This window comes from Lemur catta, chromosome 2, assembly GCF_020740605.2.
Source record: "Lemur catta isolate mLemCat1 chromosome 2, mLemCat1.pri, whole genome shotgun sequence".
In the NCBI taxonomy this organism is placed as follows: domain Eukaryota; kingdom Metazoa; phylum Chordata; class Mammalia; order Primates; family Lemuridae; genus Lemur; species Lemur catta.
Genome location: NC_059129.1, coordinates 133,426,173 through 133,440,250, shown reverse-complemented (window position 1 = coordinate 133,440,250; position 14,078 = coordinate 133,426,173). Strand labels below are relative to the sequence as shown.

The following is a 14,078-nucleotide window of genomic DNA, read 5'->3' as shown; positions in this document are numbered from 1 at the left end:
ATTGTTCTGAAGGTGACAGCTTTTAAAAGGTATCTTTTCAGCCAGGCATAGTGGCTCATGCCTATAATCCTAGCACTTTGGGGAGGCTGAGGCAGGAGGATTGCTTGAGGCCAGGAGTTTGAGGTCAGCCTGGGCAACTGTGAGACTCTGTCTCTACAAAAAATAAAAAAAATTAGCTGGGCATGGCATGCCTGTAGTTCTAGCTACTTGGGAGGCTGAGGCAGGAGGAGCTCTTGAGCCCAGAAGTTTGAGGTTGCAGTGAGCTATGATCACACCACTGCGCTCTAACCTGGGAGATGGTGAAAGATCCTGTCTCAAAAAAACAAACAAAAAAAAGTGTCTTTTCAGTTTATTAATCTAGCACTCAAGCTCTTTTGCCCCATCCCAGCCTAAGATTGCAGTCTTTTTTGAGTAAATTCCATGAGAAGCCATATAAAAAGTATCTGACATGAGAAAGGGGTTTCCTTGCCTTGGACACTCAGATCCATTAAACTGAGTAACACGGCTGCTTCCTCTGCTTTCTCTAGCACGTGCAGATCCCCTGAAAAACACATTCTGTTGAGCAATTTGGTTCATGACTTAGAAAACCATTGAATAAGCTGACAGCCTGGCACATCTGTCTGTTACTTCTATCTTAATATTCTTTGAGCATTTAAATTCCCACCGCAGTTAACTGTGGCCCTGCTAAGAGGTTGTTTTAAAAGAGGATGTTGAAGTTCACTGCCAGGTCTCAGTCCCTAGATTAGTTACAGGCACACAGATGTTCCGTAACCATTTGTTGAGCAAATGAATAAAGAGAATATAGTAAAACGCCAAGCTGTGTCTCCTCCAGTCACCCACACGATTTTTCTGTGTTGTAAATACCCATTTATATTTTTTCTCCATTGTAAACAGCTCAATGCAGAAGGACTGTGAGTACTTCCATATGTATATAAAAAGAACAATAACTTTAAAAGATAGGTTTAAATGCTAAATGGGGAGAGATCTGACGTAAACAGGATGAGTTGACAATAGCCACCACCAAAGCCCATCAGAAAAGTGACAGTCACATGAAACCACTGCAAAAGTACTGCCAACACAAGAACAACAGAGATGGCCTGCCTTTCAGAAAATACTGCTTGATTTCTACTCAAAAACCAGATCAGGTAACTTTTTCCTGCACCATCGCATGGCCATGACATTTCCATTACCTGGCAGATTATGGGGACTCAGAAATGACTCTCTCCATCTACTCTCAGACTTAGTCATTCTGGATGAACAGATGCATATCAATTTATAGGCTTTGATTGTTAAAATGATAGGTTATATCACAACCTCTAGTTCAAAAAATGAAATAAATGCATGAAAGGAAAAACATGGTGTTTATCAGAGAGCAATAGCATGGACAACTATAAAAAGAGATTTTAAAAAAAAAAAAAGCTCATTGATTGGACAGACAACTCCCCCAACAGATGGTAACGCAGATGCCCTCAAGCCCACATTAAGTGCATTTTCTGTCCATCATTTCATTACAATCGAGGTGGTCCTCTGTAATCCCAAGATTGGAAACCATGCAAAGAAAGAGAAAAAGGACGAGGAACTCCTCCCTACCTGGCTTGCAGGCTCCCAAACCCCCAACCCTGGTTTACACCACATCCTCTAGCCCACCTCTACTGATCATTCAAATCCAGTAACATCAAAAATAAAATTACTCTTTTTCTTCTTGAATTATATAGAAACATCCTTTTGCTACCCTTAACTTGGCTTTATTTCATTATCAACTATATCAGAAATGGTGTTTACTCAAAAGGAAACAATCAAAACACCATTTTTACTAATCAATCACTAATACATTAGTGTGGTGACCAGTTCTGTTGCTGTGTTTTGAAGGGTCCAAGCCAGGAAGATTTACATGTCAAAAGTCCACAGTCTGGATATGAATAAAAATGGGGAGACGTAAGTTCTTTCCTTATTAGCCAGTGGCCCACATAGGTCGAAACCATGGACCCTAAGTAAATGACAGAAGGTGACACACCAACAACAATATCACTTCTGGGAAATTAGCAGATTCTTTAAAGTCTTATCTTCAAATTTACTAATTCAAGAATATCATTATTAGTGAATTTGGGCATTTTGCATATGTCACATATGATGGAGAAGCATTAACTTGTATAGAATCAGGTTCAACTAGCACGTTAAGGACCTAATATGTGTGAGATTTTATGTTATGTGCTATAATACATATCCTGACTTCTCTACTTACCAACTGTGTGAACTCAGGGAAATTGCAGACCCCTTCTATGCCTCAAATTCATTAACTGATAACAAAGTCCCAAATCTTTTGCTGAGCCAAATAGCTCAGGAAGATTGGCAGATTGGAAAGAAAGCACCGGATCAACTATCAGAACCTCGGGTTCAGTCCTGGCACCCTTGCTCACATCTCTGACATCTTGGGCAAGTTACTCACACCCTCTTTACTTCCAGCAATAATGGTGAGGATTAAATAAAAAATGCATGTTAGTGCAACGTGAACTACAGAGCTCTGGGAAAACATAACCTAGTATTGTTATCATCAATAAAAACTGTTTCTTATGAACATAAGCTCAAAGGCAAAACTGTCCGGCCTTTCTGAAGTAATCCTTTGATAGATAAATGAACTTGAATGAAATTCCTAAGCATTTTACATCATTTCCATTCCTAGACACTATGAGCTAAAAAAAGAACAGAGATGTTCACTTGGAAATTCCAACTCGTTTTTCTTCTTTCTTCTCTTTGGGACTCTGAAGAATATTCAAATATTACATCCTTTCATCTCCTAAGCCCCTGGATAGAAACCAGATGAGGAATACTTTTGTTCCAGGGGGCAAGACCCGTCATTTTCATCTAACTGCATGGCTGCTAACTAGTGTAAATATTTTGTTCCCCAGACAGTACAGAAAACTGGGGAGAGAGCAGGGCTGGTTTCAGTGAGGAAGTGGAGAGCCTTTCTACTCTTGGCTGCCTGCAGAGCCAGTCAAAAGAGAAATCTGCAAGCCCAGACTTTCCCAGCCAAGTAACCAAAGCATGAGCTTCTCTGCCTATGAGCAAAACCAAAGAATTAGGAATAATAAAATGGGTAAATGATGAGTCTGGTTTACTCTTTGCAGCAGCCCTCCCCCCCATGTCACATGTTCATTCATTTGCATAATCTATCACTTTTCCTGACTACAATCCTACTGTTCTTATCTAACCAGTCACACAATGTAAAAGCACTCTCCAAATATTTAGTTGTTTTAACTCCTATATTCATTCCCCAGCTAGCACTAAATAAAGAAGCTCTATTCCCCGAAGAGCTAAACAGTAAGGCCTCCTGCCTGCTCCTCTCTGCTTCCAGAAAGCCTGAAGTCAGACTGCCAACCCTCAAGCAAGAGATTAGAGGGTCAAACTCTAAAAGAACCTGAATCTCTCCAGAAAATAGATAATCAAATACTAACTCTTTGCAGAGTCCTTCTACTCCACATACCACAGATCATGAAAAAGTCTGGCTTGAGACCTGGTGACTCCACAGTGAGACCCACCAATGGACAAACCATACTCCATACACACACATGCCAATCCGCTTACTGTCTCCTCTTGGTCAAATATGGGGATGCTACCAAAAACCAGCAGACAGATAAAATAGGCAGGAAAAGGGTAGGATTCAAAGAAAATAGAGACAATGCAGAACACAGAATAATCTTAAAAACAAAAACAAAGAAAAGAAAATGTGATTAATATCCTCAAAGAGAAGAGAGAATAAAATGCACCCATGAAACAAGAAGAAATACTAAAACAAAAGAGTGAATGGAGATCAAGAAAGAACTCTTGGATATTAGAAATAAGAAATTTTAAAATATCAGTAAAAACGCCTGAAAATAAAGTCAGGGAAATATTTTTAAAAGTAGAACAAAAGATTGAGGAGATGAAAAATAAAAGGGAAAAGAAGAAATCAGAGGCTCCATCTAAAAGACACAACATCTAAATAACAGGAGAGCCAGAAATATAGAATAGTGAGGCAGAAATTTAAAAAAATAATAAAGAAATAATAAAAGACAATTTCTGGAAAACTGAAAGACATGCCTTCTGACTAAGAGAGCTTACAAAGTACCCAGCACAAGAATAGAAGAGGACCCAGCTACTCAGTGGACCCAGAGACAAACTCTATATTATTATATGGAAGCTCCAGGAGCAAAGTCTGGGACAGCGGACTGGTAATGATGTGTTTGAGCAGACAGGAAAGATAGTCCATGTTTGACAACGACACTGGAGAGTTCAACAGAATAACAGCAATTGGTACTAGACAAAATAAAAGTCAAGGTGGTTATCAACTCCAGGAAAAACAAAGGGCTATTCAAAAGGAGGAGCCATGAGCATATTTCGTTGTTGGCTCAGCAGTGAAAAATATTTGTTTAAATCATAATAATATAAACCTTGACCACTGATTTAACAAAATGCTGTTAAATAACTCTGATAAGGGGATAGAGGGAAAAGAATTATATGGAGAATAAAAGAGCTATCATCTTTCCCTTTATTCAACAAATGAAAAACCAGTAGCAAACGCACATTTAAGAATGCAAGAGTAAATAGCAGGGAACTAGCTAAAAGTACTATTGTATAAAAATACATAAATATAAACTATATACCTCTAGGGCGGAGGCCTGATGGGTGGGGAAAGGCACTACTCTTTTCTCTTTATAAGCCTCATAATAATTTTTGGTTTTCAAAACTATGAATACCTATTACATTGACTTGAAAGTACATATTTTGACAACTAAAATTAAAAATATTTATGACTGAAAGATTTAACTAACACTGGAAGTCATAAAAACAAAGCTCAAATAGGTAACTAGCCTCAAACCAAGTCATTAAAATCTTACACACTCTTGTAAAAGTGTGCTTTCCTCTCCCTTTGAAATTATACCTCTTTGAAAATGAGAAACTTTGCTGATGGAACCATTGCTTTGAGGTTACAAATAGACTCCAAAACATCTGATGGATCTTCTAATTTCTCTGATTTATCACAAGAACAAATGGAAAGTACTTCTTTTGCCAGTATTTTCATAACTGAATTTTGCTAATATTTTCAAACCTTAATTTCTACGCTGTGCTCTAAGTCATTAGAGTCTCCATTAAATGCTGATATTGCATATTGCTAATATTGGTCTAATCAGATCAATGTCCATTGTTTTTTACACTAATATTTATACACTTGATAAATACCCAAACAAAACATAACATTTTTCCCCCAAAAAAGGTAATTCTTTGGAAAGACAGAATTGACTTTAAGCTTTTTAAAAAAGCATGTCTATAAACTAATAGAATGTAGTTATAAACCTAAAACTTTTACTAAAATGATTTCAAACCTTCTCACAATTTCCTTTAAAGTTTGACTGTAATCTAAAGCAAGCAACACACTCTGCTCCATTAGTTTTAAGTCTTTCTGAACTAGACATGTTTAGGCTTAGAAATAATGAAGTTAGTACTATTTAAACATAAGCACTCATGGATAATAACTACTAATTAGTATACACATAATCAAACCCACGTATTGTGGTTTAGCTTTAAAAATAGACAAATTGATTTAATAAAACCATTCAAACATGGCATTTAGGAAAAGTGGTTCTTTTACCTCTGTTGGTTTGTAGCAGTCTACAAGAGCTTCCTAGAATGAAACATACAAAAAGTCAGTTTTATTATTTTAAAATTCAATATCATTTAAAAGTGAAGTTAAAAATCATTTCATCATTATATCATTTTTATGATGTTAAATCAAGATTTCCTACTATCTAGAAACAAGCTTTATTTCAGCATCAGTTGTGAAGTGTGAAGACAGAAAAAGTTGCACCCTTAGTGTGTTCTTCAGTGCATGTACACATACATGCTACATGAAAAGTTTTTTGAATAGGAAAATATTTCTTTTTTATGCTACTATAGCACTGCAAAATATAACCTTTGATGAAGTTATAAATACCTTACTGAGGAAAGAGCTTATTTTATTAATATAGAAGGATGGGGATACTAAGGTCGTACGTAGTCTGCAGAAAGGTGAGGACTAACTCGGCAGCTCAAAAGCCAGGTGAGCAGCCTTCCACAGGAACCCTATCCCCACATTCCAGTTTTCCTTCCATTGACTGAATGTAACCCAGAGGGGTCCAGGTTGTTTCAAACCCACCCACCTGGCCCATGACTTTTACCCTGACTTTATGCACACCTGCATGCACGCACACACCTTTCCTTTGGGTTAGCAACCTGGTTAATATTAAACTGGATATACTTAATGTTGAGACAGCCTGTGTGAGATGGTGACAATCACACTGGACTCGGATAGCAAGGGGTTTGACTGACTCAGCCACAGACCAGCTTGGGACATAATCTCTGCAGGCTTTGATATCCTCACCTGGAAAGTTGGAGGGTAGGGGGTGACCTGATGATAGCTTCCAAAGCCCGTTTTCAATTTTAATAAAACCTTATTTTTTGGGAGACATGGTCTCTCTGTTGCCTCCTGAGCTAGAGTGCAGTGGCATCATCACAGCTCACTGTAACCTCAAACTCCTGGGCTCAAGTGGTCCATCTGCCTCAGTGTCCTGAGTAGCTAGGACTACAGGCGCACACCATCACACCAAGCTAATTTTTCTACTTTTTGTAGAGATGGGGTCTTGCTATGTTGCTCAGGCTGGTCTTGAACTCCTGACCTCCTCAAGTGATCCTCCCTCCACGGCCTCCCAAAGTGCTGGAATTGAAGGTGTGAGCTACTGTGCCCAGCCCATTTTAACAAAACTTTTTTAATGTCATTACATGTTCCATAGAACTGGTGTCTGCTTTATCTTTTCTTTTTAACTTTATAACTGGGGTGCTATTGTTTCCCAATGAAATATATCTACAAGAAATAATCTTTATAACTAAGACTGTTCACCCCTCAAGGGACTTGGTAATTATTAATACATTAAACACATTAACACATTAAATGTGCCCTTTGATTGCTTTAGTGACCCTTTGCCATTGGCAATAACCAACAGCCATTAACAGTAATTATCAGTAGACATTAAGAACAATGGCAGGTAAAGGTTAATTGGTTTTAGAAACTCCCAAATGCAGCTTTTAAAATGATATATTTGACCTGCTGTGGGAAGAGAAATAAGTACTGTATTTTACTGCTCTCCACTGAGGAAATATCAGACATCTCAATATCCATTGTTGTACCGCAATGCTGTCGGTCAGTGTCTTCCATTAAAAGATAGTTTACTACTAATAAGTAGAATTATATCATAAGCAATCTTACTAGACATTAACTTCATGAATGATAGAATCCACAGCTTTGAAGCCAGAGCCCTGGGCTTGGATACTCAGCCCCTCTCCTTCCCACACATGGTGAGGAAGCACTTTCTCCCCTGGCTAATGGATCTTTGGGGGCAGAACCAGCTCTTTCCCCAAGAAAACAAGGCTGGAAAACGTCACACTCACAAGGTGCTTTGAGAACTGACTGCAGCCAGGAGCTGCTTTGTCATCAGGGATGAAGTTCCCGAGGGTGAATACTTAGCAGCCCACTGCTGTCCTCTCTGCAAACTGCCGTTGCCAACACCACCACAGGGCACCATCAGTTCATGCCAAGTTCTGGAGAACCAAATGAATTCAGGCATCCATGATCAGAAGGTTCTAGAATACTGCTTACCTGTAATTTTAAAGCTCTCTCTTCCTCACTGTCTGCATCGAGAAGATCGTCAATATCGATTTCTACATCTGGCATTTCTTCTTCCTGCAGGGAAGAGGGTGGGGGGGGGGAATGGCAGCATTTAATTTAGTGAGAAACTGAACTGCACCAAACCAACTTGGTTGAGTTAATAAATGACTAGATCATCAACTGAGAGGAGGATGGATATAAGGGGGAGGGAGAGACTAGGGGGAAGAGGAGGGAGGGAGGAGAAGGAGGGGAAGATAGAGGAAAGGGGAAAAGATAGGAAAAGGAAAGACAGGATGGGGAAGGAGAAAGGACAAGGAAGGAAGGGAGGAAAAACACAGGCAGGGAGAATAGGAAGCGAGGGTGGGAACAAAGGAGAATTAAGAGACACAAAGCAGTAAAAAGTAATATTTCAAACATGATCATTTTCTACTTTCTAGCAGGAAGCTGCACCCGTAAGTCTACAATGGGGGACTGGAAGATCACAGAAAGCATAGTGAGAGCCGCAATTCCTACTTAACATCCACCCTTTACTGGGAGACTCCCCCGGTCTTTACTCAGGGGTCCAGCTCTCCCTTCCCAGCTCTGGGTCTCTGGAAAACCTGATTCCACCTGGGATTTTGCACATCAGCACCTTCCCAGCCCAGTTACTGATTCAGGAAGAGGGCGTGTGATTCAACTGAGACCCAAGGGGGCGCCGGAAAAGACGTTTCTTGGACAAGAGCATCCTCCTCACTCCTTCACACTGCGAGCGGGCTGAGGAAGCGCGTGTACCTGGAAATTGCTGGCAGCCACCATGCCACCACCGGGAGAAGCTGAGTTTAGGATGAGGCTGGCTCCATGGTGGGCAGAGCCGGGAGGAATAAGAAAACAAGGTTCTAGATAAAATTACCAAGTCTCCAAGTCAAACCACGTCTGAAGCCTGCCTACTGGGGAGTAAACCCCGTTCATTGTTTCAGTCAATGCGGGTCGAGTTTAATATTCCTGCAACCAAAGACATCGGTCCAGAAAAGAGGGCAAGAACGGCCAGATGGATTCGGTGAGAGACCTCATTCATTTGGAATCTGAACTTCCAGCACAAGGTGGATCTTGGCTACCTCATCTCTTCTGGTACCTGAGTCTTCTCTATACCTTTAAAAATGGCATTTCAAAATAAGAGAGTCCTGCCACTTCGCATCTCATCTTCCCATCAGGAGTCCCTGCAGCCCTGTTCCTTCCAGCCACGGGCCTGGCTGAGGAGTGGCTGCAGGAGGGGACAGAGGAGGAGAGAAAGCTGCACATGGGGACACCCAGGGCTTACCCGCTCTGTGTGAGCAGTTTGTGTTCACTTCCCAGGCAAGGCTGACTTTCCGAATATTTCCTTTCTAGTAAAATGCATTTATTAAGTAACGGTGCTCAACCTTTTGTGTGTGTATGTTCCAACACCAGACTGAGCCCCCAGTACATTGGGGAAATCGAGGAATATGACACAGTCCCCTCAGCAACACCAGCTCCTGAGGGCAGGCCCTCCATGGGCCAGAAAGTTCCAGAAACAACCCTCCCCGTGAGTCCCTAGTGACTCGTTCCTGCTCCTGTGGAGAATTTCTGTTTAGATCCTTTGTTTGGCTGCTCCCCACTTCAAAACCAGCAGGTATCAATGTGAGTGTTTTAGGTCTCACCTGTGCAGCTCTACCTAATGGAAGAGAGGTTTTGTAGCCCTCAACATAATTCTCGTGTTTGTACTTGACAATCTTAGCAGAAGCTGACAATTGAGAAATAGGAGGTTGAAATGTTCTGATGAGGAAAAGGCTGAAGGTGACCTTTCTGGTACTAGAAGCACGGACTCTACAGCTGGCCAGGCCGGGTCAAAGGCCAGCTCTGCCACTAACTCACGGTGTGATTCTGAGCAAGTTTCTTAACTTCTCTGGTCTCAGTTTCCTCACCTATAAACAATGGGATAGTAAATAACAAGTACCTCATAAAGTTAATGTGTGGATCAAATTAATTAATTGATGTTAAGATCTCAGAATAGTACCTAGCACAGGGCTAAGACAGCTGAATGCTGATTAGTATTTCTGAAATTATTGGAAGACACACAATCCATATTTAAAAGCTCAGGAAAAAAGAAAAAAAAAACAACAAACAAACCCAGAAGGAAAATGGAACCTAAACTAGTGGGGCAATTCTAACATCCCTAATCTTATTAGAGTCAAAAATCTGTCATATAATCACAATAACAAAAGATGAAAAAAAGGATACGCTAAGGTTGGAATGTATGTTCCCCCCAAAACTCACGTTGGAATTTGGTTGCCACGGCGGTGGTGCTAGGGGGTGGCACCTTTGGGAGGTTGGCATGTGCTCTAGTAAACGCGGCTACAGATCAATCCGGCTGTGTCCACGGCATGGTTTGGCTTTAATAACGACCGCATAACACCAAAACACCCACAGCAGGTTTCAGCTGAGCCAAATAAATAAAGCCCCAAGTTTCGCTCTGTGTAACAGTCTACACAGCCTCCCCTGAGTTTCCTCCCTCCTCCCTACAAACCATCCTTTGGGTTCAGGATTTATACTTCGTGGACACAAAGTATATATTTATGTCATGGTTTAAGAAATCTAGCAAAGGAAGCTGGATATAGAACCTGCTAAAGGAACCCCAGGTAAGGGGAGATCTGTGTCTGCTATTCTTACAGGACATAAAAGAACAGTGAGAAACTCCTGCCCTCTCAGCACAGCACAGCCACGGGGTTTCCCTGCAGACATGAGTCAAACACTTCTGGCGCCCAGCCAAGTTTGGGGAAATGGGCTTTGCCTCGTGGCAGCGCAAAGCCCCATCTGACACAGTGGGCACCTTGGACCAGGCATCCTCTCACCGGGACTGCACATGGCTCTCCGTTAGGTGTGCATTTGACCCATTTTCCCACCCCTTGAGATGTGTGCTGTCCAATGTGGTAAGCACATGTGGTATTAAAATTTGAATTCATTAAAATGAAATATGGTTAAGAATCTAGTTCCTCAGTCACACTGGCCTCATCTCAAGTGCTCCACAGCCACATGGGCGGTGGCTACCGCGGGGACAGCACAAAGGGAGGTGACGCCTGCACCGTGACAGAAGGCTCCACTGGACAGCACTGCCCAGGGCACGCTCGCCCTCTGGCCCAGAACTTGGGAGGCAAAGCCCCTTCCCCCTCAAAAGGGCTTGAGGGCGTAAAGGAAAGGCCTGGCATCTCAAGGTCACTCCCACACCCCAAGGGCACGTGGCTAGGACATCCTGGCCTTGGTTTCCCTTGTGGGAAAACTGATGCACACTAAGCACAGGTCTTCGCCGCTTGAGTAATGACAACTATCAGGAGGCATCGGCACTTCCTGTCAACAGAGGCAGAGGCAGATTCCGTGCTCGGAGCGCACACTGGGCAAGTGGAGCAGGGTGTTCCGAACGCTCGGGATGCAGAAGGAAAATCCAGGGGAGAAGGGCATAGAGATGTGGGCAATGGAGGGACACGAGGAAGAGCCCCAGGAAGCAGAGGCAGCACCTAGTATAGAATCCTGTACAGCTTCAGGATTTAATATTTTTAATGAGAAGCGTGGAAGTGTTCTAAATTCAATTGGAGTTCCATGTAGCTCCTGCTTCTGCACGTTGATCTTAGATCAATATCACTGAATGACCTTAGTAATAGAGCAAGTCATTTACAAGGGAGTGAACACACCCATGGCCCACTCTGGTGTCTCAAAGTGTCCTTGTGTTTGGGTATTTTCCCATGTTAAAGAGGTGTCCCCAAACAGTGGCTCTGGTGACAAGAAGTGAAACAGTCGTCTTCAGAGCAGCTGGGAAAGTTGCCTGCCAGCCCTGCCCACATTAGTCAGAGGCTTTCCTGTTGGCACCCACAGAACAAGACTCTCTATGCGTCCTTCTGTGTGCAACGCATTGTGTGTCAGGTGCTGTGAGGCCCCAGCCCTGGAGGGATGGTCCATCTAAGCACGGTTCTGACAAACAAAATTACACACCACAGCACCAACTGCCAGAGACGAACCAGAGTGCTTTAGTGATTCCGGGAGAGAGAAAGCTTCCACCAGGGACAGGCAGGGAGGTTTCGCAGGGAAAGGGGGCGAGCTGGGCTCGTGGGATGGCTTTGGACAAATCTGGCAGGGAGGGAGAACACCCACAAGAGGCAAAGTGGTGCCAGCGTGTTCTAGATGTGGGTGCAGGACGGTCCTGGGCCTGGGAGTCAGTCGGCTTGGGCTACAAACGGGAACTTTTGGGGGGCATGTGGCAAACTGGGGAAAACATGGTGCAAGGAAAGGTGGCTGGGAACGTTCCGCTCCCACCTTCTGTCACCATTTAGGATATGTGCTCAGTGCTGCCAGATTTTCTAAGTTTTCAGGAAAAATGGAAAATAAAGATTTTTAAAGTAAAAAAAAAATCCCGATTTTTAAAAGCTGGCTAATAACTCCTTAAACTATTGTGTAGGACAAACAAAATCCATTAGCCCACAGGCTGCCAGTTTCCCCTTGTCCCGCAGAGACTGTGGCCACCGAGGACTCTGGAGCAAGGGGACGAAATGACAGAAGGAAGAGCTGGCACAGCTGCAGCCCCGGGCAGCAGGGAAGAGGCAGGAGGCTGCCAGGAAGCGGCTACTCATGCAGGTGTGAGGCAGCAGGGCTGGAAGGCGAGTCCTGGAAAGAATGAACAGAAGATTAAAACAGTGATAAGTAGGAAGGAAAAAAACAGATGGAATTTGGAGATGAACTCGATGTTGGATGGGAGAGAAGGAAAAGGTAAAGAGAAGATCCAGGTTGTGAGCCTGAGAGATTCTGGGAAAAGGCAGCGACTACGGGGAGTACACCCCGGACCCTGAAGACATTTCACAGGCCAGCACGCAGCACAGACTCCAGCCATCGTCTGCCACCCCCCCAACTCGAAAGCAGAAGCGGGATCTCCCGCTGCCCCCATACAGGTACGCACCGCACCCCAGAACCCGCAGCCGGGCCTGGATGCAGAATGCAACCCAAGCAGAGGCTTGACACACAGCTGGCCTCGGGTGACACACTCTCTCTCTCACACACATACACACACACACACACACACACACACACCATGCATACACTTGCACGCACACTTCTAATTGGCCAGAAAATTTATACTGTGAAACATGTCAGGTGTCATGTCAGCTTTGAAAAAACACGAACGCTCACCCCTGTCCACAGCAGCAAAGGGGGTGGGCAGGAATGTTCAAGCTGTAACTCAGCTTGAAAAGGGATCACGGTTTCCTAGCTCTGTGAGACACAGCTTAGCAGCTCCTTGGGAATGACTGTAGCTAGCAGTTCTCAGCAGTCTCCATCTCAAAATAAGATGGCAGAGTACCATGGGATTAAATTACTGTGCAAACTGTGGCAGCTGATGGAGAAACATGGGCAGCAGGAGCAGGGAGTGGCAAACACCAGCTTATCATGGCCTGTCCAAACACTCATCTGAAAAACAAGCAAAATTTCTTATAGCTCACCTTTCTATAAGTATACGGGAGAAAACTGGCATAGGAAGCCCATAAACAGAACTGAATCCTTAGGATTATGTGAGCTCTCTCTGAAAATATTTACATTTCATGTTTTCATTTTAATGAAACATGAAATACTTCCTGTAAGCAAGCATATTCCAACAATGGTCTGGACGGCCATGTTATAACCAAGTCGTACCAGGCCCACTCTGTGTTTACACGTTAATCTTTGTGGCTAATGAGAAAAAAGCCATGGGGTAGATTTAATATGTAAATGAAATGATTCGTTGACACCAGGTGAAGCCAGATGATATCACTCTAAGGACACTGAGCCGCAGCAATCTACCTGATTCCTGTTACAAAAGGAATGAAGCCAGCCATCACAGTAAATGAATGTTCGCATTTCAGTTTCATTGGTTGGGCACTTTATGGTTAATTTGCAATTTTGATGTGATTTTATAATTGGAAGAACCATACACATAAAAAGTTTATACCTAGTTTTAAGTGTTACATATTTAAATAATATTACAATATTAAACATTTAAATCAGCCCTGGGATCTACAAGAAATTTTTTCCACTTAAGAAAGAGCCCAACCTGCCCAACGGCACACCACTGCAAAGTATCAGAAGGTCGGGGATGCAGGGAAGAATCTGGAAGCTTTCAGAAGGGCAACAGGTCACACACGGAAGAATAGAGAATCAATGTCAGCAGGTCTCCCAACCGCAATGCTGAGTGCTGGAAGCCAGGAGCAAAGATTCCAGAATCCTGAGGGGAAATGATTTCCAACCTCAGTGCCTATATCCTCCCTGCTGTGGTGTGGATGTGGCGTGACGCCTCCAAAACTCGGGTTGAAATTTGGTCCCCAATGTAACAGTGTTGAGAGGTGGTGAGACCTTCGAGAGGTGATGAGGTTATGGGACACGGTGCTCACGAATG

The 14,078-nt window shown here is 43.0% G+C and overlaps 1 protein-coding gene across 1 annotated transcript in view; it reads right to left on the bottom strand.

Moving 5' to 3' along the window:
- Positions 1–14,078, bottom strand: part of PPP1R14C (protein phosphatase 1 regulatory inhibitor subunit 14C) — an 80,426-nt gene that overhangs the window by 17,712 nt on the left and 48,636 nt on the right. The window contains exons 2-3 of the mRNA XM_045544565.1: positions 7,667–7,750; positions 5,627–5,659 (exon numbers count right to left, since the gene is read on the bottom strand). Coding sequence (XP_045400521.1) covers positions 5,627–5,659; positions 7,667–7,750 — 117 coding nt within the window. The remainder of the gene's footprint in view (positions 1–5,626; positions 5,660–7,666; positions 7,751–14,078) is intronic.